The 25,782-nt window shown below is 42.0% G+C and overlaps 1 protein-coding gene and 1 long non-coding RNA gene across 3 annotated transcripts in view; one reads left to right on the forward strand and one right to left on the reverse strand.

The window, feature by feature from the left end:
* The window catches only part of SMPD3 (sphingomyelin phosphodiesterase 3), a 98,133-nt gene extending 78,678 nt beyond the window's left edge, over positions 1-19,455 (forward strand). Inside the window, exons 4-8 of the mRNA XM_023934728.2 lie at positions 3,933-4,088; positions 8,137-8,226; positions 9,050-9,113; positions 13,919-14,081; positions 14,895-19,455. Coding sequence (XP_023790496.1) covers positions 3,933-4,088; positions 8,137-8,226; positions 9,050-9,113; positions 13,919-14,081; positions 14,895-14,996 — 575 coding nt within the window. The 3' untranslated portion in view covers positions 14,997-19,455. The remainder of the gene's footprint in view (positions 1-3,932; positions 4,089-8,136; positions 8,227-9,049; positions 9,114-13,918; positions 14,082-14,894) is intronic.
* On the reverse strand, positions 5,794-25,782 carry LOC147650857 (uncharacterized). 2 transcript variants are annotated; one of them, XR_015275290.1, is made up of 5 exons: positions 25,456-25,782; positions 24,778-24,872; positions 23,255-23,331; positions 12,784-12,894; positions 5,794-11,459 (listed from the first exon to the last, which is right to left on the reverse strand). It is a non-coding gene; the product is annotated as an uncharacterized LOC147650857 (long non-coding RNA). The 2 variants fall into 2 exon arrangements; XR_015275289.1 differs by having other exon boundaries at positions 24,700-24,872; positions 25,456-25,774.

The raw sequence follows: 25,782 nt of genomic DNA on the forward strand, positions 1-25,782 counted from the left end.
TTTTATGTGGTTTGTTCTTACTATGGTTTATTTGATTTCCTCTAATACCCTGGATTGTTACAAGTGCAGGGGTCTGCAGACAGTCGGGTGTGACACAGCCTGTCTCACAGCTGAACTGAAGCCTTTGGTTTGTGACTTGGAAACAATTTTGACTTGTGATTAGTTTTAACATCCTACACTTTGCAAGATTTTTTTTCTCTTCTTCCCCAGGTTCCCTGCTAATATATCCCATACTGCACTGCCTCCACTAGATCTTTTCATTTTCTGTGACTAGGGCTGTGTCTGCTTTGTCCTACAACCATAGTGCTCCTTCCAATATTTTTCAGAATAGAACAATCAGTACATAATACTTGCCTGAGTTCTAACTAAAGCCAGGGGTTCACTCAAGTGTTTTCAAGGTGAATGGAAAGGGCAAGTATGATTATTCTACAATGAACAAAGGTGAAGTATTTATTTATGCTGGCTGAAGTTTCCCATATTACCCTTTCATCCTTCTACAAAATTTGACTCTGAAAGGAGCTTTCATAGAATTTGGAAATGCTGACGGCAGGAACCAGTCACGACACAATTATGTGCATTTTTCCAGGCCAGTTACTGAAGAAAAGAGTGGTGAGCAATTAGCACAAATATGTGTTCTTTGACTAATCCCTGGTGGAACTCAGATCACTGATTCTATCTGAATGTTTAAGATGTTGAACCTTTGTTGGGAGTTATTACCTAGTTCTCTTAAAATTTACTGAACTGTCTATTCCCCTGAGTGTGCTGGATGCAACTTTGGCTTCTCTTCCACTTGGGTGTCTGCTGAGTTGGCTTATCTTCATCTCCAAAGCAATTGATCGTTGGGAGCTGCTGAGATCAGGGTCTGAGCAGTACCTTTTGCATGCATTACCTGATGAGAGCTGCAGTGAGCTGGATAATACTAATCTCAGAAAACAATTACATTGAAGTAATTCATTAGAGAGATCCCATCTTGTGTCCTGGAAATGTAGCTGAATATATGCCCCTGCTCCCAGTAGTGCCCTGAAGAGCAATTACTTCTATGACCTCTAGTGGGGATAGTCAGGGATGCTGGGCTGTCACAAGTCCACACTTTACTAAAGACAGATGAAAGTCATGTTCCCAGAGCTCCAAGGCTCCTGTTTACCTGTCGAGCCCTGAGGTTAAAAGCTGTACAGGGCTGTTACAAAGGCCCAGCATCCTCAGAGAGAGATGAATGTCACTATGCAGTTAATGCTTTTCTAGTAACAACCATGCATCTTCTCAGACACAACATCATTTTTCCTGTGCATCTCTTGTTTTTCTCAAGATTTTCCTGTTGGAGAATTTTACCTTTTTGTGTTTCAGTTAAGTGGGTTTGCTGTATTTTTCACACTGTTCTGGGACAGGTTGCTGCCTGAGTTTTATGCCCATGTGGTAATTGCCCCGTTATTTTATTTCTCATTTGGTGAAGCCATTCCAGATGGATAATTCGGAGAAAATGAGTAAGAAATCCTTGGCCATTCAGGAATGTAAAAGCACATCTTGGAAAATGAAGTAATTTATATAATTGGGACTTTGTGGGGAATGAGATTTTACTGCATTCTTGTCAACAAGCACCAGGCTTAAAAGTTATCTTATGAGGAAACAATGGCAGGTCAGAAAAAGTACAGCCTAAGGAGAGGAGACAGGAGAGGAAGATTCAGATGATGCAAAAGGAGGACAGTCCATGAATTTGAATGAGCTTCACCAGGAATGAGAAAGCTGTGGCAGCTTCAGGAGGAGAAAACTCTCTCCCAGGTGTAAATACCTGATGGGAGGGTGCAAGGAATGTTGAGGCAGCCTCTCCTCACTGGGTCCAGTAATGGGACAAGAGGCGCTGGGCACAAGCTGAAATGCCATTTAAACACAGGAAAATGGTTTTTATTGCAAGGATGATGAGACACCAGAACAGGCTACCCAGAGGTTATGGAGTCTCCAAATACAGAGATTTTCAAAATCTGACTGGACAACTGCTGTGGGTGATCCCTCCTTGGGCTGATCTGCAGAGGTGCCTTTCACAAGCTCATCCTTTCCATGAATTTGTGATTTCACCCATCTTTAGCTAAGCAGGATGGATCTGTTAGTCACGCACACCTTTTGTAGTGTCACCTGCTCCAGGCTCTATTTATTCCACGTGACCTATTTCCTGTGCTTTTGTTTAGCTCCATCTTCACGGTGGGGCTTTCTTGTGCTGTCTTAGCAGGGGCTTTCCCGAGTGCATTGTGTCAAGCTATGTGAGTAGGGTACAATGGGAACCTGAGCTACAAGTAACTAGGTTACTGTAGGTTAAGGAATAGATCTGGGAAACACATCTGCTTTTATATTACAGCTCAGCTGGTGAAGGTTTGTTAGGAGTAGCACAAACAGAAGAAAAAGGTCAGAATTTTTGCTGTTGGAATCACCTGCCTGAAGAGATTAGTCAATGTCAGAACCTACCTAAAACCCTCTTTCCCTAGTCATGGTCTTCTCAGTATTTCTTTTAATTATTTAGCACTGTATCAAATAATCCTTGGTTGAACATTTCTGATTCTGTTTGTATTTAAGTGCTGCTTTAACACCTCCCTGCTCACTCCTGCCCTGTGATGATGTTGAAATTCCAACCTTTCACAGGGTAATAGTGATAGGAAGGTGAAGCCCTAGTGCTTGGAGCCTGTGTGTGCTAATGCAGTCACAGTGCTAATGCTGCAGAGATCACTTTTTAAAAGTCTCTAAAGAGTTCTGGCGACAGCTGCAGTTGAGATGAGTGATTAATAAACTGTGAGGGTGCAGACTTAAATATTCACCATCTCCACACTGGCCTCTGAAAGCAGCTCTGGACATACATAACTAAACAGATTTTACAAAGTAGTAAATTATGTTGAAGTAAATTTCTACTCAGACTAAATAATTTTGGGCTCACTGCTTTTCCTTCTGATTTTGGCATTTAAAAACACATCTTTTATTTTGAAGAAAATTAATGTTGTTCTCACTTGATATATCTTTAAAAGTCTGAAACAAGCAGCTGGTAGCTGTTAACTCTAGGGACAGTGAAAACAAAACAAAAGGAAAGAAAATATGGTAAAAAAATGTTTCTAGAATGTATCTTTCTGCTCCTTTGTCCATATCAAAATGATTTGTTGTAATCATTGTAAGAGACAGTAATCATTTTTTATTAGACTTCATGTCACCTGATGTGCTCAAAGTTAAGTGTAGTTAGTTGCTGTAATTAAAGAGCTGTTTTGTGTGTCAGATGGTTTCATTTGGCAACCAATCAATTTCATGTATATCAATCAATCTCCCTTCCATGTATAACTGGTGAAAAAAATCTGGGTCTTTATTTCTGAATTTCTGCCTACCAAAACCTGTATCTTTAAAAATATGAAAAAATACTTTCAGTTTAGGCATTCTCCTCTTGACTATAAATAAAACCCTTCCTCAGATGGACTACTACAGTATAAGTAAGCTGAATGTGCCACTGATGTATATTTACTATTTACACTTGAAAGCTAAACCTTTCCTTTTTAAAAATTAGAAAGCAAAACAAGATCAAGTGATTTACCCTAGAACATACTGTCGAATTTTGTCTGAAGCAGGGCTTTAACTCTGAATTCTTGATTATAAATGTAATGCATCAGATTCTCCTATGACAAGAAACATCATTGTTTTGGGTGGTTGTCTGCAGCACAGGGAACTTGTCTTCTGATTTCTTCAGTTGTGCCTGGTTCCAGAAGGAGATAGTTAAAACCATCAAACAGTGTGGTTCCTAATGGAGTTCCTAACACACTCAGCACTGTGAGCTCACTTCTGGCCACACCATTTCTTATCTTGCAGCCTTTTTCTCAGGATGTCTGCCAATAGCTCAGCAACTCATACATGGCTGAGTAACATTCTAACAGGAGGTCTTACTCCTTGTTTTGGTTGTTTGTTTGCCACAGGAGACACTACTGTTCGATGTGAGCAACTGGATATGCTTCAAGATTGGCTGTCTGAATTCAGAAAATCTACCTCCTCCTCCAGTACAGCCAATCCAGAGGAGCTGGTGGCTTTTGATGTACTCTGTGGAGATCTCAACTTTGATAACTGCTCCTCTGGTAAGACAAGGTTTGCCTTTTCCTGGTGTCTACCAGTCCTGAAAATGAATAGGAATGTTTCTGAGCCCTGTGGGTTATAGCAGTATATGACAATATACTAAATTACCACTGGCTTTTGCTAGGAAAAACTTAATTGTGGCAGACACTTCTAAAATATGAATTTTGAGTGTGAGCTATTCACCTTGGCTCATCCCATGAGTTCTGTGGAATTATTAAGCGTGATGGGTTTTAAGGCACAAAGAGCAATAATTGGTGACTTGTGGTAGCAATAATGAGGACAGATCAGTGGTTTAGCTTTACTTGAATTAAGTAGGCATTTACTGTGCAACAGTTTTAGTTACTGATGAGAGACATGTATGGGATTTTTGTGGAGAAAAAGTAGTAAATTCATGCAGTTAAAAATAATTTGGTAGTGCATGTATACAGACATAGGAGACTAATGCTGCAGACAGAATTCAACATTGCTGAATCAGTCTTAGAAAAAAAATAACTCATGCTATGTACTTTTGAGGTTTTTTATTTTAAGAAATTTGTTTTTTCCTTTTAATTGGATGCTGAGGGTACTAGAAAAAGAACTCCACAAAACCATAATTAATGGGTGGTGAGTTCACAGAGATAGAAGCTTTTTCCTACCATGAATGCTGTGTAAAGTTGAATTGCTGCTGTGGAGTGCAGAGCATTGTGTCTGTGTCTCCTCTGTGGCTCCCTGCTCTGCCCAGCTCAGGCACCCAGCAGAGCTCCTTGGTGCAACATGGATCTGGGGCTGAGGGGACACAGCTGAGATGGTGCCACACAGAGAGCACGGGGCAGGGCTGGGGAGGGGGCTCATCACAGGGACACTGCCCTGGGGAGCTCAGGCTGCAGCATCCAAAGTGGGATTCAGCAATTCAGATCAGGGTTTGTGGAACAACAGGTGAATTTGGCAACAGCACCAGGTGGATTCTGTAGTCTTTATGAGAAGTCTGAGGTGACTGAGATAGAGAACAACTGTACTAGAAGCGATTTTAACAAAAAGCGTTGTCTGATCTAAGAACCCCCAAACTGTTAACTCTAATCTTGTTACTTGTATCAGACACTTGAAATGGAGGATTTTAGCAAAGCTTGGTGGAAAAGACCCCAGCCCTTCTCTCACTTGTTTCTAGCTCATGTGCACAAACAGTAAATCCATCACAACTTTGGCTCCATGGTAAACTCGGGATGGCTGGAGTGCTGGCCCGTGCTCTGACTGGTGGAGAGGAGCAGAAAGTGCCAATGGCTACAGAATGCTGCAGTCAGACAAACACATCTTAGGGTGAAGAATGATGCAGCAGGGGGAGTGAGTTTTTGAGGAAGTACAGGAAGGAAAGGGTCAAAAACAGCTCCTCAGCTGCCCAAGCTGCCACACAGGTCAAGGAGTCTGCAGCAGTGCCAGGCAAGGGAGGCAGAAGCCTGGGACACAAATAGACACATCTGCTGTGATTTGACCATTTCACTTGCAGTATTGTTGGCTGGATGGAGTGGCCTGGAGGCAAAGGTGTCCATCAAGGAAACAAACAAGCTGCTGCAAACTAAATGGGAGACTGCCCAGTCAGATCACAAATGGAGAGTGAATGGGAGGAGAGGGAGATGGGAGTGAAGCTGTGAGGCAGAACATATGGTCAGGACTCTCCACCTGGGAAGCATTGGCACTCTACCCAAGATCTTGCACAAGAAGCACAAAGCGTAATTAATGCAATTCTGAGCTGTCTTTTTAATGAAAAAGTAAAAATAACAATTTGCTTCTGCAAATAATAGTCGTAAACATTGCAACTACTGCTAAAGAGGATTGAAAAATGGGTTATAAAAATTAAGTTTATCTTTGCTATCTCTGACGCTTATTTACATCACCCTCCTCTTTAAAATGCACCCAGCCTGGAAACTGGAATTAAGCTGGCTATTTAATTTTTTTCTTTTCAGATTGCTTTCTTTCCATATGTACTAAGTAGGATTAATGCAATGTTTTAAAGTTCTCCCTTTTTACATTACTCATTGTTTTAGGAACATTTGTTAGCATTATAGGTTAATTGAGTATCTAAAGTTTTTTTAAAGCAATAATCAGCTTCCTTTAATTCTCTTTGTGATTTTCTGTATCCTTTCCCACTCCACAGACTGATACAACAGCTAATTAATGTTTCAGTGAATACCAAGTTTCTATTCTTAGTTATATTGACAGTACAGTTTTCAAATGTCTTTAGGTCCATGAGTGACCTTATGCTTATGAAAAATTTTCTGCAACTCAGTGTTCCCCTACAGCTTTACAGAACATTATGGCAACATTTGTACAGAGAATTCACACTCAGTGGGAATGTTATCAGAAAGGTACTTACTGTCACACTGCTTTGGACTGACTGTGTAAATGTAACATTTTAATTATGTTTGTAAACCTTTTAGCATAAGAAAGAAAGCCTTCCAGTCAGATGGGCAAAGTTTTGTGTCATCAGCTGTGACTTGTCATGGTCAGCCCCACAGTTGTAAATTAATATTTTCTTAATCTATCTTGGTTTTGAGGGAGATTCTGTAGACATATGATACAACAAGGGAAAACTTGGAGAAATGAAAAATGGCAAAATTTTAATCTTCTACTTTTTCATAAACATTAAACAAACCAATTGGCTGCTCAGACAGAAAGAGCAATTCTCTGTGTCACCCACGTGGCAGAGCTTAGGGAGGGTCAGCCCTCCAGTCATCTGCCACACTCCAGGATTCCCTAAAAATTAGTTTTCCAATCTCCTTGCAGTTCTGAGGATGTTCTCAAGACTGAGAGCTAGCTGGAAAGATGTAATGAGACAGATGAACTGTCAGCCAGCTGTTCTAAAGTCTCTGAATAACAAAATGGCAAACGAGCTGACAGCTGTGGGCACAGCACTGCTTCTCTCCACCTTTTTGTTCAGCAAGAGATCAGCAACTTCTTCCTTGGCAAGACCAGAGTTTTACACAAGGAGATTTGATGTGATCCTTGGTGTGTGGGCTGGGCTCTGTCAAGAGGCACAGCTCACAGTTCAGAGTTTTGCTTTGGACTTTATTTCCCATTTTCACACGTGCTCTTGGCATAGACAGTGACAAATACACAACAGCAGCAGCTCCAAACTCAGGTGAATATTCTTCCAAGAGAGACTTCAGGTGTTGCTAAGATGTTCTAGCCTTGTAAAAGGTGCAAGTGCTGTGAGGAAGTTTTCAGGAGCTGTTTGCAGTTTCTTTGCCATTTAACAGCAGAACTGTAGCTGTTTGTTTCCTGGCTGTGGTGATTGTGTTTATAAGCAGCACACACCGAACTGGAACTTGCTGGTTTGCTCGGGGTCTGAAATGCTGGTGTGTGCAGTTTTGTGAGATATCTTACCAAGTGATCATAGGACCTTGATTTGCTGTATGCTTTCAATGCAAGGAGCACAGCAGCAACTAGGAAGAATTTAATTTAAAGTTTGATAGGTCATGCTGATTATGTTTAGAATGGCTTTAACACTGTAGATAACATCCCAAACAAATTATCAATTGCTCATCCTTTCTCTTATCTGTTATAGCTTGGAAAACATTCAGTCAGTGAATTCTTCTGAAGCAAAGGAAGCATAAGGTTTTATCTTCAAACTTGCTGAGATGTGTAAATATGCCCACAAACAGGCATTTCCTTTGCCTTTGGGAAGCCAGCCCAGCTCTCCTCTGGGTGTTCTATCTCAACAAGAGTTTCGTACTGTGTAAGCAAACAGTGGCAATAGCAGAGGGAAGAGATACACTGGAAAACTTTAAGCTTACAGCTAAAAATTAAAAAAATATTTTCCATTGAAAAGACTTCTTAAGAAAGCAAAAGAAAGCACTTTTAATAACAAGCATTTGCTGGAATTTCTGACCGAGGCAAGATCCTGCTGTGCAGTAAAGCTGTGGCTGAAGTGGCTCAAATCACACCTATGGATTTAGGATTCTGCTCCTGAGGAGAAATGAGGGCTTGGTGTTGCCCTTGTGGCAGAGCACACAGCTGTGCACAGGTTCACAGCCAGGAGCTGATGTGCCTTTTCTTGGGGCTGTTCTTTCCCTGCAGATGACAAGCTGGAGCAGCAGCATTCTCTGTTTACACACTACAAAGACCCGTGTCGAGTTGGTCCTGGGGACGATAAGCCTTGGGCAATCGGTAAGACCTTCCCTAGCTCCGTGTGGGAACACCTCCCTGTCTGTCACCCACAGCCAGCTCTAAGCAGCAGCTGCTTCAGCTGACCAGCAGTTAGAGTTTGGTGGAGGACAAATATTTATAAGGGGTATTTCCATACCATAAATTCTATAGACCTTAACAATATCTTGTGGAATGCTAATTAAGAACCAGAGATCTTGAACTTCAGTCCACATTCTAGAAGTCATGCATCAAGCTACCTGAATTCCTTCCCCATACATTCTATTTTTAAAATAATTTCTAGATTATTTGAAGGGGAAGGTAGCCAAATTTTTGTTTCTGTACTTTGTGCATGCAGTGAAAGCCTGCAGCTTCTGCTCAGTGTTCCATTTGGTGCTCAGTAAATACTGTCAGTGAGGATGCAACAAAGCAAATCAACTCCACGAATTTGTAAGGTTTGTATTATAGAAGATTTCCTGGAACTCTGAGATATTAATACCTGGTAAGACTCAGTTGAACTTGCTGAAATTTTAGAGCAGGAATTAATACTTTCTCCAGAGGAGATTTAATAACTGTGAAGATACTAAAGATAAGTAGAACCTTTTAATAATGAGGTTTTATTCTGTGGTAAGAGAAGAACAAATTAGAGTCATGGGGGCTGAGAAAGTGGAAGTGCAGAGACATTTGCAAGGTGTCAGGCAGAAGGGAGGTCTGGAGAGAGAAGTGAACACATTGTGCTCTCAGAGCAGTTCCCCTCTCTCCCACACACTTGTGCCTCTGCAAGTTTCCCAAGAGGCACATCCCAGGAGCTATGCTGGGACACTCACATCTCCCTTTCTGTTCACAGGTACCCTGTTGGATCCTGAAGGATTATATGATGAAGAAGTGTGCACCCCAGATAACCTGCAGAAGTATGCAATTCCTAACCTTTCCATGTGTTTTAGACAGTTCTGTAACAAGCAAGTTCATTGCTTGCTGCATAACTGAGAGGTATTTTATGGACTGAAAACAAAACAAATCATCAAAGGGATGTTTGGGGAAGAGGATAAAAGGGTCAGGAAAAGAGGTTCTCTAAGTCAAATAGGGCTGGCTTCAGTGGGTGAAGAGATGAGAGCAGCTGCAGGCAGCTCTGTACAGTGTCTTTTGTACATTTTAGAGCAGCATTTAATGAATGTGGTGATCCTTTTGTCACCTTCTCTACCATGAAGGCGAGTTTACTGTGTTAAATAAGTACCTCAGCCTCATGACTGAGGTAAATAAAAGATATTCTAACTATGCATTACCAAAATATATTATAGAGGTAAAGCTAATTAAATTGAGAAGTCATCCCAGATGTTTCTGTTGACACACATAATGGAAATGGTACATTATAGAAAGTTGATGCTGCAGTTACTCACCACGAACAGTACACTCCGTGGTATAGATGGACACTTGGTTTAATGTATTGAGGCCACACCCTGAAGTTTTCTTTCAGTTTTGACTAAAGACATTAAATTCTAGACATCAGGTTTGGCTTTAGTTTACATTCAAAATAAATATTTTTTACAGCAAAGCCTTCTTTGCACATTTGAGAGATTACAAAATTCCCAGACATTTCTATTCACACGTTAAAAACATAACTTCCGTACATGTGAAAGGGATTTTTGGAAAGCAAAAATAAGGTAATTTGGCCATACAATCAAGTTTGCTACTGCAAATCTGTACGTGGGTGTAACATTACATTTTATGCCTCCAAGAGCAGGCTTGGAGAATTTAAAAAAAGCCAAAACAAAACCTAACCCCCTTCATCCCCTAAGGAAACCAAACCAAGTCAAAAACAAACAAAAGAAACAAAACCCAAACAAACACTGTGTTTTAAAGTGGCCTTTTCAGACAATGTGGCACAAAATTCCTTTTGGGGTATTATGGTTTATTCCCTGAAGAGCTACTTGTGTTCAGCTATTATGTTCCACTGACAAATACATGACTGATTAAATAGGGAGCCATCAAATAATCAATAACAAATTAAGAATACTACTTCTGCTGCCTCTGGGTATGCACAGCACCTCTGTGTGTGACAACTGGAAAACAGCCCTGAGTGCTAGGAATAGAATATACATAAGGTTTCTTATGTATAGGTGTGCTAAGAGTGGCTTTCAGCTTTCTGCAATGTGTTGTAGTTCTTTTGCACTGATAAGTCTCTATGAGACTGTAATTTCCCCTGGCTCTGTCTGCAGCTGTGCAGGGACACAGGGCTCTGCATGTGTGCATTGTGTGGAGGAGCCCATGCACTGGAGAAGCCATGGTTTCCATGAGAGGCCGAGGGAGCTGTCTCTGTAAAGGACTGGCAAACAGGGAATTGCAGAGAAATTCAGTGAAATGTAAAGCAATTAATGGAATCTGGTCTTTAAAGACATTTAAATGTTAAATAGTACAGTGGCTGTGAGGCACTATCTAGGTAACAAATACTGTTCATATACACAGCAAACCAGGGTACTGCCTAGAATTGATCCATTCTCAAATTTTTCAAAAATAAATCCTGATAAAGCTTTAAAGACATTTAAATTGGCAATGTCAGCTATCCAGAGAATTATTTCTTCATCAGCATTCTTCTCTGGTTTATAAATAAAATTATTTCACATTACTAAAATAAATAGGCCATAAAAGCAGCAGAACAACTCATTCTTAACTGTCTCTTTTGTGTTAAGGGCAGTGTACATTAAACATCAGACTAGAACAACAGACTTAGTACAAATAATGAGCAAGTCATACTTATAATTATCAAACAATTAATTAGCAAGATGTAACAACCTGGGCCCTGCCACAGTCCTGGAAGACACACAAGCTTCTGCTCAGAAGGGCTTCAAGAAATGCACACAAATAATCCCATCTGACGGATGATTGCCATCTTTAAGTTAAGCACTGGAATAAGGCCATTTTTACCTCTGAACCCTGAGCAGAGGACAGCCTAGGAGAGCACATGCCAGCACAACTAAGAAAAAATTTGAATGCAATTTTTTCCAGTCTCCTCTGCTAGACAGAGGCTCACAGTTCTGGGCTAAAGACTTCAGTACCAGTGAGAAAAGTCTTCCTTAGCTCAGGTACTTCTGGCCAGAATGAGAGATGGTCCCTCAAGGTTTGGGATGAGGGAGTTTTTCTTTATGGCTCCCTTGCAGTCACTGCTCTTGGTGCTCCTTTGCTCGCTGCTGCTGGGTCAGCACCACACAACCAACAGAGGGCTTTCATACTCCAGCTCTGGGGAGTCTGGGACTGAAGCCCTGGCAGGGAAAAACAAAGTTCAGATTATTTTATCCTCCCTTTCTTTGTAACCTATGGATCAAGACAGTTATTCTGATAAAATTGAGGTTTAGTTGTGCATCTCAGTCATGATTAGAAATGTTCCCTCAAATTGTCAGCGTTTAACTGCCAGCACGGCAGAGGCAGCTGTCCTGTACTGGTGTCAGCTTCCTGGAGAGACAAACAGCACTCCCCTGTGCACAGAGAGGTGCAAGTTCTCAGCAGCAGCACATGCATACACATTTACAATTTGCTTCCCTTGTGTATTTGAAATTAATATTCCCTTCCATGAACACTTGTGCAGGTTAAGTGAATACCCAACACTCACAGACTTTTTAAGACATAACTGAAGCTGCAACAAGTTCATATTTTAAATTAATGCAAATAATATTTTTTTCAGTAGTGCTGCAGAGCTAATCAGCAGTTTCTTCTATTTTGTTACTTAATTAGCTTTGCCAAATATAAATACAATTTTTGAAAGAGGTCAGTACCATCAAAGAACTTGCTTCCTTGAACCTAGAAAAACAACTAAGGAAGTGAATCATTTGCAAGAGCTCTTTGGAGAATCAAAATGGGGTGCAGACAATAAGCTAATTTAATGTGAGTTACTATTAAAACAAAGCAACACATAAAAGAAAGTTTACTTTCATAAACTAATTACAATAAGCTCTAAGAACCTTCAATACCTCCTAAGTCCAAAGCAGGGAGTAAGAAAAGTTGTGATCAAACAACTCAGAGTTTTGTCATTGTTATCTGTTGCAGCACATTAAGGGCATCTCAAATGTATCAATTGACCTGAATTTAGAGATTATTACACTACTGAGACCTAATCAGCTGTAGCCAGTGCTAGGTCCCACTTGCCACCATTCAGGTCCTTCCAAAACCCCAAAATTTGACAAAGCAACCATCTGAATCTCACACATTAAAACATACCTTGTCCCTTGTTTTTTTCCCCATTCTGTACTCTCACATGTATGCATTAAAAAAATTCCTGCCCCATAAAACCCATATAAGTCAAGTCTTAAAACCTGGGTGATCAAAAATATCTTACTTTTTTTTTTTCCCCAAGGTGAAATTAAAGGCTTTGTGCTTGCCAGGACCCAAGTTCATGGCTCAGTGTTTCTCCTGCAAATGTTGATGATGCAACTCTTACAAGGGAAACCATAGAACCATGAGCTCAGGTTTTGGCACGTGAGTAAAGGAAGGAGATTTTTGAGGAGGGGTGTGTGAAAGTTTGTGTTTTAAGGCAGATACAGAAAAACCACAGCCTGAGCAGCCCTTCTCTGTGTGGGCTGTGTCACTCACCCCTTCTGGATTTGATGTCACCCTGTGGCACAAACCCCAGTGCAGGCAGGTCCCAGTCCAGCTTTTGCTCACACGCCTGGGGCTGCTCCCCTCAGTGCTCCTTTGGCAGAGCTTTTAAATAGAACACAGGAGGGTAAAACAAGTTTCCTTCAAAATCCAGCACAACAGCAAAACAACACAGAACAGCACAGGTTTACTGGAAAAACAGTGACAGGGACCCTTGTGGGGTACCTGGTCCAAGGTCACGTTTGAAGCTGGGCTCAGCTCAAAGTTAGATTGAGTTGCTCAGGGCCGTAACAGTCTTCTGTTTAAAACCTACAGGTAATGTGTAGGCACCCCAAATAAGTATTTTAATGGGAGAGCAGCATTTTATTTCCTTGAACACGAGACTGGTACCTAGAAAACCAATTCTCAGTTTTGAATGCTTCTGTATGTGGGTTTGGGCTGGGTAATCTTGCAAGGTGGGGGCAGTGCTAACACACCTGCTGAGTAAATCCTCCATGTGGAGGAGTTTGCAGTGTCACAAACAGGAATCAAGTAAATGAAGCTGTAATTTCTAGTGAAGGAAGAGCTTGGGGTCCAAGACACAGTAATCTGATGCTGAAACCTGCTCAAAACCACCCACCATGTGCCCAGATGTTCTTGCACCCATACCCTGTCCCTAAAGCCGGATGTTGTAATTTTAGGAGTTGCTCTGCTCAGAATGGAGAGGTTTGTATCAAAGTGATCAGGTTTGTACTGAAGCAATCCGGGAAACAACTTCCTCCTCTGCCAGTTTCAGAAACATTGGAAATTGGAAAACAGAGGGGCTCTGAGCTGCCTTACATTACTGACAGCAGGTTCCCCTCTCAGTGCTTGTTCTCCTGGCTTCAAGGGAGCTCGAGGGCAGCACCAGTGATACCAAGCCAACCATGAGGCTTTAAGAGCACTGTCAGCAGTTAGAGCAGTCTCATACTGGGAATCACACTTGGAGAAAGATGTGCTTTGCAGGTTTAACAGTCCTTTGGGACTGGGATTATCCTTACCAGGGACTTGGAGAGAACCTTGGGTAAAGCTTAAATGGCCAGGATGTGCAAACATTTAAACATTTAAACTTGCTTTGTTTTTTTGGTTTGTTTTTTTTTTAATGAAATAGGGTGCTGGAAAGTGAAGAAGGAAGGAAAGGATACTTAGTCTTTCCCACCAGCAAGAACCACAGTTCCAGTCAGAAGGGGAGGAAGGCATCACTGAAGGGAAATGGGAGGAGGATTGACTATATGCTCTATACAGAAGAAGGTCTCTACCTGGAATGGAAAGTGGTGAGTTTCAGAGCTGCCAAAAAGGCTGTAACTTGCACAACACACTTCTCTGAATGGCACTGCAGCCTGTTCTGCTTGGATTAACACTCACTCCTGGGAGGATCTGCTGCTTTGCTATTTTCCACTTCTGCATGCAGGTACCATGTTTGTAAAGCTACTACATAACAAAGTTGAGTTTGAGCATTCCAGCAGCAGCACTGGTAGGTGTACTGCTCTTCTAAAACAACCAACCAACCTTGATTTCACTCCTTTCAAGCTTTTTCCTGTTTTGCCTGATGTTTTTCCCTTTTTCCTGTTTTGCCTGATATTTTTCCCTTGCCTGCAATCTGAATATTTAAAATCTTTTCAAGTGTCTGAATGTTCTCTTCTGCCTATATAAACCTACCTAAGTTACAACTCTGCAATATGCAGGCAGAAGCTGACATGAGCTACCCAGAGGGAGAAGTTGTAGGGCACAGTCTGCTTCCTAGTGTAGGGCCTTGTCTTGTACAGAGTTCCATGATGAAAACAAGGAGCTCATTCACATCTATTTACCATACCCTGCACATGGATCACCTACTGCAGCACTGCAGATGACTCCATCTGGAACAACACAGATGTTACTGTAAACAGAAAGAAAAGGTACAACAGATTTCATCCAGCAAGCAGCACACTGCTGTGCCCTGAGTGGCAGTTCCACATTAGCCCAGCCAAACCAGGCTGATGCCACACCTCTGTAATACACTGAGGTAGTTCAAAGAGGCTGAGTTCTGATGTGCAGAATGACAGACTGATTTTCCAGCTCCTTATCTTACTTTTGTTCTCCTTCTGCAGGAAGTGGAAGAGTTCAGCTTTATTACCCAGTTGGCAGGTCTGACAGACCACCTACCAGTAGCAATGCGTCTCATGGTGTCTACGGGAGAGGATGATCCTTAAAACTGACCAGCTCCGAGAGATTAGAAGAGGGAAACATGAATGATATTTCAAAAATATCAGAGGATAAGAATGAACTATTCTGGTGCCACGTTAGGAAAGATGACCAGACCTGACCTGGGCTACTCCCAGAAAGTACCAACAATGTGGATCTAAAAAGGGAAGAAGTGGAAGGGGCTGTGGCCAAAAGCCAGTCACAAGTGGCTCAGGCAACAGGGCAGGCCTGTACTACAATGCTTTCACTGTGGACCGAACGGAACCAAGATGGAAGTCCTAATTCCTTCTGAACCAGTGCCATTCTTACTAAAACATGTTTTTATACTAATATATAGCACAATTTAGTTTGTACTTAGTCTGTGAGTTAGTGCTGCTCAATGGTTTTTTGCATCATTTCTTTGTCTAACTACGAAGCTGCAGCTTTTTCTCTTTCTTTAGCCTGTGACAGTTGTAGTTCGTGCTTGCAGCAGCCGCATGCGCCCGCACTGCATGCACCGGAGAGAAACCGGGCAGAGAAACCTGGCAACGGCAGCAGGGAAGGGAGGGCACAAAGCAGGCCCAGCCAAAGCGTGCTGGGACTGGAAACCCTTCTGTCAGTACAGGTAGACCTTAAACCAAACAACTCTCTTCAATTTGCAGACCAGTATCTTCCTGTCTGATTTAAGGATAATTAACAGATTTGGAATTGAGACTTCAAGAACACAGTCCCACCCTTATTCCAGCTGTGTTCCCACTGAAATTATGAACTGTTTTGTCTAATGATGACTCCAGAATCAGGCCTTCAGCTTTCTAAATGCAACTTATTCTCTTAAGAAGAAATAGTTTCCCTGTAATGTCTTTTTTTCCCATGTGTGGGACAGTTCTGAATTATGGTATGGGATATGTATATTACAGTAGAGTGAATAGATTCCTGTAGTACCATTGGTAACACCAGAACCAACATTCTGCCTTAGCTAGAAAGGGTAAGTGGGAAATGAATTGTAAAATGCATGCTAGATATAGAGTAAAAATAAACATAAGTGATGTTTGGGGGGAAAAAGGTATAGAACAGTGTATGATTGATAAGGCAGAATAACCTGACAATTTTCTAAAGGAATCAGTGCACTTAAAGGGGAAGTGGAACATGGCCAGCAGGAGAATAGAGAATAGAACTGTGACTCTTGGCCTTAGGTAACTGCTTCCCAGGAACAGAGGCTGTTTTGATGTCTGTGAGACATGATTCTCCATTTGTTATGCACTCATAGACTTGAACGGGGGTCTTGCCATCTGATTCACAGGTCCTTTCCACTAAAGTTCTTCAAATGTGGGGCTGCCCTCTGCCAGCTTGTTCCCATGACCTGACCTATCCAGCCTCTGTAACGTTAAGAAAAATAATGAAAAACTGAGAATCAGGTCCATAATGAAACTTGGCATTTTTTTAGGGATTTAATTTCAGAGGATTTGTGTTGTTGGGAGAACAATGAGACTCCTTCTGTTTTAATCATTACTTAGTTTCTCCTGCCTATCTCTTGTTCAAGTGTAGTGTTATTTCCTCTTGTATTACAAATTCCCCCTGTTAAGAAGAGTTAACCCAATATTAGATGTACTCCATTAAATAACCTCTTTTAGTTACGCTGCCCACAAACTCCTGAGGACGCTCTTGTTTTGGTTTAGTTTAGACCTGCTGTGGATCAGCTTGAGCTAAATGAGAATAGATCTAAATTAGAAATCTCAGTCTGCACAGCCTCTGGTACTCGCTTAGGTAGCTACAGTAAACAACAGAACTTGTACTTAGATCTGATTTTGCAAATAGTGAAGCTCGTAATAGTCATGAGAGTAGAGGACTAACAGTATTGGCTCGTTCCAAGGAGGCAGCAAGGCCACTGCTCACACTCTCCCGCTGCACCTGGTCTTGACACATCTTATGCCTCGTTTTCCAGTCCTGGGGTTCCTTCAGCAGAGACTGCCTCTTAGAAGTGTATTGTGCCAAACCGTGGGGTAGTCTGAAGTGAAACCCATGGCGACTCAAAAATGGAACCAGACTCAGTTCCCCTTTTTATAAAATTAGGAATTCAAGTTTACAGAATCAGAGACTTTAGTGTACTACCCCAGTGCACCACCAGTTTCCCACTTTGTATGTCTGTCTTTATACAGAGGGTGCACATATGTGCAACGTGTTTTTCGGGTTTCTTATTGCTCCACTCGATTCAGAAAAACTTGTACCCAAACCAATGCTTTTTAATCCTATTTTCTACCTTGCTTGTATTTTATTAATCTTTTTTAAAAAACCCAAAACCCAGTAGCAATTTGTGTGCTGTCCAGCAGCTATTTCTCAGTAGTAAGACTAACTACAAGGTACGGTATTTTTAATAGTTTTCCTAACAATGTAAATTACGATTTGATATCAATTTCAGCAAGTATCAGTTTCAGGAGCTGAATTTGACACTGTGAGGGATACAAACATAAAACTACTGCCAAACAATGTTACATTATTTACAGTAAAACTAACATGGTCTAAATTACTTTAAAATTTGTTCTGTGGCTTTGTGCTGACTGAAAAATCAGCCACTTTGGTCAACTTTTTGAGATATGCTGAGAAATGTTTTTTTCAAATTTGAAGTAAACTGTTTTAGATTTTGATGCTCCTAATTCCTCAGTGCTCAAGAACTGGCTAGTTGTAAAATGTTCTCTTACACAATACACATACATTTAAGCAGTGTAAGTAGTTCTTTCTAATTACTGTCTGAGGGGTGTGACCTTGCAAGGGAGTGATGCTGGGAGGTTCAGCATTGTGGCACCACTGTACAGATGCTCCTTGGTTTTTTGCATTGATCCTGTGCCTTCTGATGCCTCGGCAATGCTTGCAGGGGTCAGAGCGTGTCTGTAGCAGTGAGCTGGAATGAACAGGTTTCCCCTTCCACAACAGTGACCTCCGGGAGAAAAACGAGTTTTGCCTACACCAACTCCAGCCACCGCAGTTCCAACCAACACCCCGCTGAGAATCCACTCAGACAATGCCTGTACTGCCACGGTATCAATCATCACAGGCCTTAGGCAGACACTATAGAATAGAATATTTGCATTTCAAAAAAAAGGGAGGGGGCGGGGCTGGGGGGGTGAAGAGACCACACCCAGGACATCAAACCCTGGAAAGCTTTTTCAGATGCCAATCCTACTTTGCTTATGGACAGCATGACCCAATTTATAAGTAGAATGTTATTTATAAGAAATCAAGTTAAGCTTACTCTTTGTGCTTATCCCACTTTGTACTGGGATTTCAGGCATCTTCAAGAAGTGAGTGATAAGACTATGCTTGGTTTAGTACCTGCCCCTCACCAGGGATACTGCGATGAAGTGTCATCTTTTTATAAAAGCATCTTCCGTTTCTCGTGTTCAGTTTGCATTTTACAAGAGCACTTCTAGACCAAGTGAACAAAAGGCCCAAAGAGGACAGCTGAAAACCAAGCATTTCCAGAAATTTTGAAGGTGTCAGGTCCTGACAAAGTTGGTAACTTTAGATCACTTCAAAAACGCACCCTAGAGATGGAGCCAGTGAGCACCAGGGAGGTAACACTCAGCCTCATGCTGGGGGAAAAGGCATTTGACTCATTCCAGTGGTGCCCAGTTTTAGTCTGTCCCAACCTGGACACTTGGTAGAAGCTGCCTAAAGCACCCAAACAGAAACTACCAGAGCCTGGCTCCAGGAGAAGCCTGCAGCCCGAGAAGATGTGTCCTGCTGGCTGCAGAAGGAGTTTACCTGCCTTGTGCCAGTATCATGAGGAAGTTTTATCCCAGAAACACTCAGTCTGGCTAGACCCTCAGGCCTGCTTGTTGGGTAAGACAGTAAGATTTAAGGAACATATAATTCCAATATGGATTTTTTTTTTGTTTGGTGGTCCAGATGAAGCCGATCTGACTGTCCCCAGTTTGGTGTGTGAGCTGCCCTGGATCACACAGCAGCACAGCAGTGTCAGCACATATCATCAGCTCAGAAATGAAGCAGTTTTGCCTCCTCCTGGCACCACAGGATGAGGACAGAAATACAATTCAAGCACTTTGAAAACCTCCCAGTTTTATCCATTACGAGGGTCAAATTGTTACTGAAGGTCTCACTTTTCCATGCCATTTTGTTTTAAATATAATCTTAATGCTTTTAAAAACTTGTATTATTGCTGAGGTTTAGAAGTCCTGTAATAAGAATAACCTTTTTTTATTTCAATGATTTTTCGGTATTGTATCCTTCTGGAACCTAATGTTTTTATATGGTAAGCACACACCTTCTGACATTTTGTTATAAATGTATTTAAAAAAAAAAATGGAAAAATTTAAATATTTTCATTGGTTTCTTTACCTGCAAGAAAACCACAATCACAGACCTGATAAAAACAAGGTATTTTAAACAATATGGAGGGGTTTTTGTCTTTTATTGGTGCTGAAAGGAACAACTGGTTGATGCAAACAAGATAATAAAATTTCAAGGCTCAAATGGTTCTGTGCAGTCACTGTCTCTGGTTTTGTGACGTGGAGTCTGATGTCACCAACATCGATCTGACTCCAAATCACAGTCTGGTGGGTGGGTCAAGTACAGCTCACTGTGCTACACCTGTTCTAGTGAACTTGCAGAAAATACTTGCAGGATGAAATAAATGAGTCCTTTTAATTCCCCCCCCTCCACACAGCTCCTGCTCAAATACCCTGAGCAGTTTTCCAGATGTGCAGCCTCCCTGCAGAGCATTCCCCGTGCATCTCACACCAAGTCCCTGCTTTAAGGACAGGGCTCTGCACTGGAGCCTGGCCCCAGACTGCAGAACAGGGCAGGAGCACAGCTGGGCACCACAACAGTGACCTGGCCCCCGAGCTCAGGGAGAGCAGGCTTTTATTTTTTATTTTATGCTGTCCAAAGATAAAAAACACACATCACACTCCTTGTACAGTTGTTAACAGAACAATGTCAAGAGAAAAGAATTAAACTGGTTTAGTCTTCCCAAACAGTCCTTTAAATGCCAGTAGGGAACCGTTTCTTGAAGAATTTATTTTTTCCACAAGCAGAAAGGATGATATCAGTGGAATGCAAATGACTAAGAAAAAGGACAGTGCACAAGTTTCTTGTCATTGCCTCAGGAAAGCACCACCCCATCCTGTGAGACAGGACATTAGAGATGGATTTCTGCAGCTTTCTCCATTGCTGCACAGGTGATTTTTGTCTGCATTCTGATGCTACCACTGCATTATACTTTGACAGACTTGATTTTTCAGTGGTAGATTCCTAGACTGCCTCTTTTGCAATACCTGACCTATTTTCCCATTGCTGCAGTTGGTTATTATGTGAGCAGCTCATGAGTGGGTTCCCTTCTATGAAGTGCTAAGAAATTACAAGTTAAAAACACAGTAATTTCTTGGATATTTGCATATTGCAGACAGTTATAAGAACAAGTACAGAAAACTTCTGCTCCCTGTGCCAGGAGTTGCAGTGTAGTTCATGGTGAATTCATGTCCACAGCTGCCTGTGGGTCAGCACTGTAACAGCACTGCCATCTGACTCTGCCTATTTTACAGATTCCCTTGGCAAAGCACAATTATTAAAACACAAACCTCCCTATCCCACTGAAATTCCTGCTCAGAATGCTGCTGAAACCATTATTCTTGTAGCCCTTTTCTTTGACTATTTAATACTTTGGTGTAGAAATTTTCCTTGCTGCAGGAAACTGAAGTGGCTCATCCACATTTTCATGACCTTTCAGATTATTCCAGATTTCCCATCTACCACTCCTAAATCTGTATGCCAATTTTCTTCCATACTTTCCCTGACATTTAGGGAAGCCTCCAAGAAGCCAGTTGTGAAATCAGTGCGTGTGGCTTACTAGGAAGACTAGCAGGAGAACAACAATCCCATTTCTCATATTTTACATAATGGTAGATTTAACCACTGCTCCTTACAAGCATTAAATGTGGACAGGAAAAAATCTACATTAATTAAAGGAAAGATTAGAAGAAAATGGGAGGAGTAAAAAAAGATCTGAGAATATGACACAAAAAGATGGAATCTCCATCAACATTTAACTCAGGAAGTATATTCCTCCTCCCCAAACACCCTCAAAACTCCTTCCTGAGTCTGATAGACGTATCATACTATTGCAGATCACATGAGCTGCTAAGGTTGTGCTCAGCCACTGATACCTCCCCCCTGTGGTATCAAGAACCACATCTGAATGGACAACTAATCAGAAAAGGAGATTAACTGTAGTAGAAAAATGCTACAGCTTTCCTGTGTGCTTTAAAGGATGAGATCATTGAATATAACCACAAAATAAAGGGGCATTTTCTGCATGTTCCTATTAACACAACAGCTTTCAGCTGGCTCCCCTGTCTGGAAATGGTAGAATTCCTAGAAAACAGCACCCGCTTATTCTGCCCCTCTGGAAGTTTCTCTAAGCTGACACTTCACCTTCTGCTGCTCCCACAGGAGCATCTCACCAACTCACAGAGTGCCCACCACTGCCAAACTCTCCCTTCCCCTTTTGTAAGGAAACCTTTGATATCTCCAAAGCCAAACCCAGAAGAATAACTTCAAAGTGCTTCAAGTGCCACAGTATTTGGTAGCCAGGTGTATCAGAATATCCTTTGTAAACACTGCAACAAAAGCCCAAAGCTCCATACAGCTTTCACTGCTACAGTACAGCTGATACACCAGAGGTTGTGCCAAGCTCTCCTAAAGCTCCTCAAGACACAGCAGTTTGTGTCCAAAGCAACCAAAAGCCTTTAAAGTTCCATTCCTATTTGCAGATGATTTGACCCTTCCAAATCCCAGCAACATGATGTGCCAGCGTGCTGAGCTTGATAGAGACCTTAATGTGATCCTGAACGCTGGGCTGTCATTAGGACACGGAATATTGATATCCCTGACCACTTTCCACCCAGCTAAAATGGAATTTGCCTCACAGATACACACATTAAACACTGTATTAGCTACTAACTGATATAAATCCTTCTGCCTTATTAAGCCCAAATGCAGGATGGTGGCCAAGACAGTGCAGTATCAGGGCAGGGAACCAGAGCTGCTGCAAAGGACAGAGTCTGCAGCAGGGACAGACCCCATGGCTGGGACCTGGGACCCACAGATGCTGAGCAGGACAGCTCATGCAGAGTTCAGGATGCAGCTGTGCTAAGAACTGCTTTATTCCACAACAACACTACTGTAATTTTGAGATTCTGGATTCAGGGTTGTCCCATCCCTTAAAGTTCCAGTCTCTGCTGGATGACAGCCTGAGTAACCTGATCCAGTAAATCACATCCTGCCCATAACAGAGGGGAACTTGATGGTCTTTAAGGTCTTAGGTTCCAGCCGAAGTCATTCTGGGATTCTGTGGATTCAAACAACTGAAGGAGTTTCCAATGCTGCCCCAGCATCACATGTCTGCTCAGAAACCTCTAAACACCTTGGTAGTGTGATGTGGGAGTTCAGAACCTGAAGTTCCCCAGTGTATCTGATCCCACCACAATGAACAGAAAGAGATGAGCATGATGAGGGGAAGATGACATCTTTCCATATCAAAAATAATTAGGTACCTTTTTTCTCTCTAAAGAGGTTCATGAACTTCTAAATGAGCAGAGGATTCTCAGTTTGAACATTCAGCCCTGCTACACTTTGGGTAATGTCCTCACTACCTTTTCAGACCTTCCTAGGTATAATTGTTACCTTCTTTGTAACAGGTTCTTAAATACCTTCTAAAGGCCAACTCAGAATTTTGAACACCTAGCAAAATCCAGCTGAATCTTTCTCTACATTTAAAACACTTTTCCTGAGGTCAATTGCTACATTACCACCAACTCTAGCAAAGCCAAAACTGAATGTTTTATATTGCTTAGTAAAGGTATCAAGGGTATCAAAGAACAAAAGACAGCTGCAAGGTCTACAGAACATCAACCAATCAACCAAAAATACTGGGCCTAGCATGGTGCCAAGAACTATGCTAAATGCATTTCTAATGAATGGTGTATCACACAAGAAAAACTGATTCTCAGTATTCAACCTGGTCCATCATCTCAGCCCCAAAATCAGACTGTTATGAAACAGGTATTTAAAACTCTATTTTCTGTTATTCCTTGGTTACATTTAATTCCTCTTTTCCACATTTGCCAACAAATTTTTTTATAGCCACAGCAAACTCAGACTTTTAACCAAACTTGTCTTGTGTGCCACAGTAAGCACAAAAGAAGACTTAATGCTGCAGCCACTTCATTATAAAGTTCTGAAACTCTGCCACTTTTGAACTCACAGTGCTTACCTGGTGAAATCCTTTTGCCCACAGCTGACCTCGAGTGTCCTTTCACCTCTCTGCAGAAACCTCACCATGCTGCAGCTCTGTTCCAAAGTCAGAGCAAATTAGAAGGTGTAAATGTAGTATTTATTATACACTGGCAGAAAGAAACTCTGAGTCTGGTCAAGGGCTGGGCAGTGGCTCCACACCCAGTGTAAGAGGTCCTTGTCCAGGCCTGGATTCCTGGGCTGACAATTAGAAGGTTTCTGACCACAAGACCAGGAAAGTTCAAAACCAGCTTCCAAATTACCACAATGGAATGCAAAATAAACAAAAAAAAAATTCCTCTCTGAAACCCCAGTGCTTTTAAAACAGAGCTGAATGTACTTTTACAGAGATTCTATGCTTGAGCTGAGCTGCAGGAAGGGATGATACAGAAAACCCAGAAGGTCCCACTCAGTCCTGTGTTTGGTTTGAGGACAGGGGGAAAATTCAGAATTTCTTCTGCTTCTAGGTTATGCTAATTTATAAGGGAAATATAATTATCTGTTTGGGACCTTCAGTTTATTATTTAGAAACCCCCAACACTGCTATTTTTACTCATGTTTTAAACAAGGACAGAACTGGAGCTAAGAAGCAGAAATGAATAGCTGCCTGTCAAGGCTCTGTGTGACAAGACTGAACTTAAAGCACAGGGGGCAGAGGGGAATGGAAGGAAAAGGAATGGGAGGAGATACTTGATCTGCAGACATACTGCACAGATAGGAGAACATCTAAAAAGATTTTTAAAAATGCAACCGAAAAAGTTAAGTACATTAAGAAAGATTAAATGGCCCTTAATTGCTCAGGAAACATTCCCCAGAACACACACTGCTGACTAGTTCTGTTGGTGACAAGCATGACTACACCTTGCCTTTATTTTTAGACATGCTTTTTTTGTTAAATCTTATTTTAAATGTAATTATTTGATTAGCTGTTGCCCAGCCAACCCAGGGAATGCAAATACAGACTGTCTGAAAAAGAGAGTCACAGCTCTCAGCTTCTAGGGGAGGTAAAAAATGGAGCAGTGTATTTCATGCCCAGCTAGAGGCAGGGACACAAGTGGAATATTCTCCCTGCAAGCAAAAGGATATGGGCAGCAGCATCCAAGAAAGCAGCAGGAAGCTGGCACTGGATGTAAGGCACTGCATCGACCTGAACAGATGATCTCCTGTGAGAAAATCCCAGTATTTATTCAGGGCCTGCCTGACTGGCATAGGAACACAACAGAAATGGCACCATTCTAAATGGGGACACATCTGCCATCGAGGGTGCCCTCAATGAGAGTGGGAAAAAAGGGCCACATCACATCCTCACCAAAACCTCCCACTGACACCAGTGCTGCCACTCTGGAACAAGGAACACACTGCCAGCTGTTTCTGTACACTAACACACCCACAACGGGGCACCAGGAGCTCAGCCTGAGCACAAACCTGGTTTGGGAAGCACTGCTGAGAGGGTCTGAGGTGCTGGTGCCCCTTTTGGGAAGGAAATGCTGCTTGTGCCTCTACCTGCTGCTTCCTTTATGTCATCTGTGAACATGAAACAAGCCCCTCAGCCTGGCAGCACAGCACACAGATGAGACCGGCCTTGAAGTGCCTCGTGTCTGTGACAAGCACAAAGGAAAACACACAAAATTTAAATGAAACCTGTGGAACAGAGAACCCTGCTACAACAGACATAAAGACTGTTTTGTATTGAAATATGAATACATAGTCTTTCCTAGATATTTCTCTTTCCTCTTCCCTTTCTGAAAACTCTTTTTTCATGTACATTGCAGGGTATGTGTCAAGATAATGCAAGAAAAGATAAAACCCTAACATTAAACACAGAAGCTGACTTCATATTTCATTTATTCTGCCATGCAATACAGAAGGAACTGCTAGTTTTTGTTGAGCACTAGTCAGTATTAGCAAAAAGTGAAGGGCCAGGGCAGGGCAGGAATCTAAGCCCCTGAAAGCTGTAAAGAAATACATTTAATGCATGAAGGAGATGCAGTTTCCCTAACAGTTTCATACAAAACAGAAACACATACTAAGCCGTCATAGTGCAATATGCCAGCACAGTTTTCAACAGAGGGCCATAAGGTCCCTCCATCCTTTGGCACGCAGTCCTGGACACCCAGGATTAGTGCTCTAGTGACAGCCAGGCTGCATGGGACAGCTGCTGGAACTGTGTACCACACCTACCCACAGCTGTGGCCTCCTCAGTGCATTCAGATAAAGCATTGGCTTTGTGCATCAATTCCAGAGGCATAAACTTTAGATGAAATGTACTGCTAGGCAGAAAGAGCTTTTGCTGAAGAGAGGTTCAAGTCTCTAATTCTGGGAGACTTCCTGGCTTGTTTTCCCATTGGCCTCTGCTCCCAGAGCTCTGCTCCCAGGAGCAGCCTGGCCAACAGGGACACAGGAACTGCAGGAAGCAGAGGTGGGCACTGACTTTAGGCCAAGGCTCAGGAAGAAGCAGTGCCAACAGGGGAACTTAAGGACTCATCACCTAAACTCCACTGACAGAAT

Source organism: Cyanistes caeruleus, chromosome 12 (genome assembly GCF_971803275.1).
Source record: "Cyanistes caeruleus chromosome 12, bCyaCae1.hap1.1, whole genome shotgun sequence".
Classification (NCBI taxonomy): Eukaryota; Metazoa; Chordata; class Aves; order Passeriformes; family Paridae; genus Cyanistes; species Cyanistes caeruleus.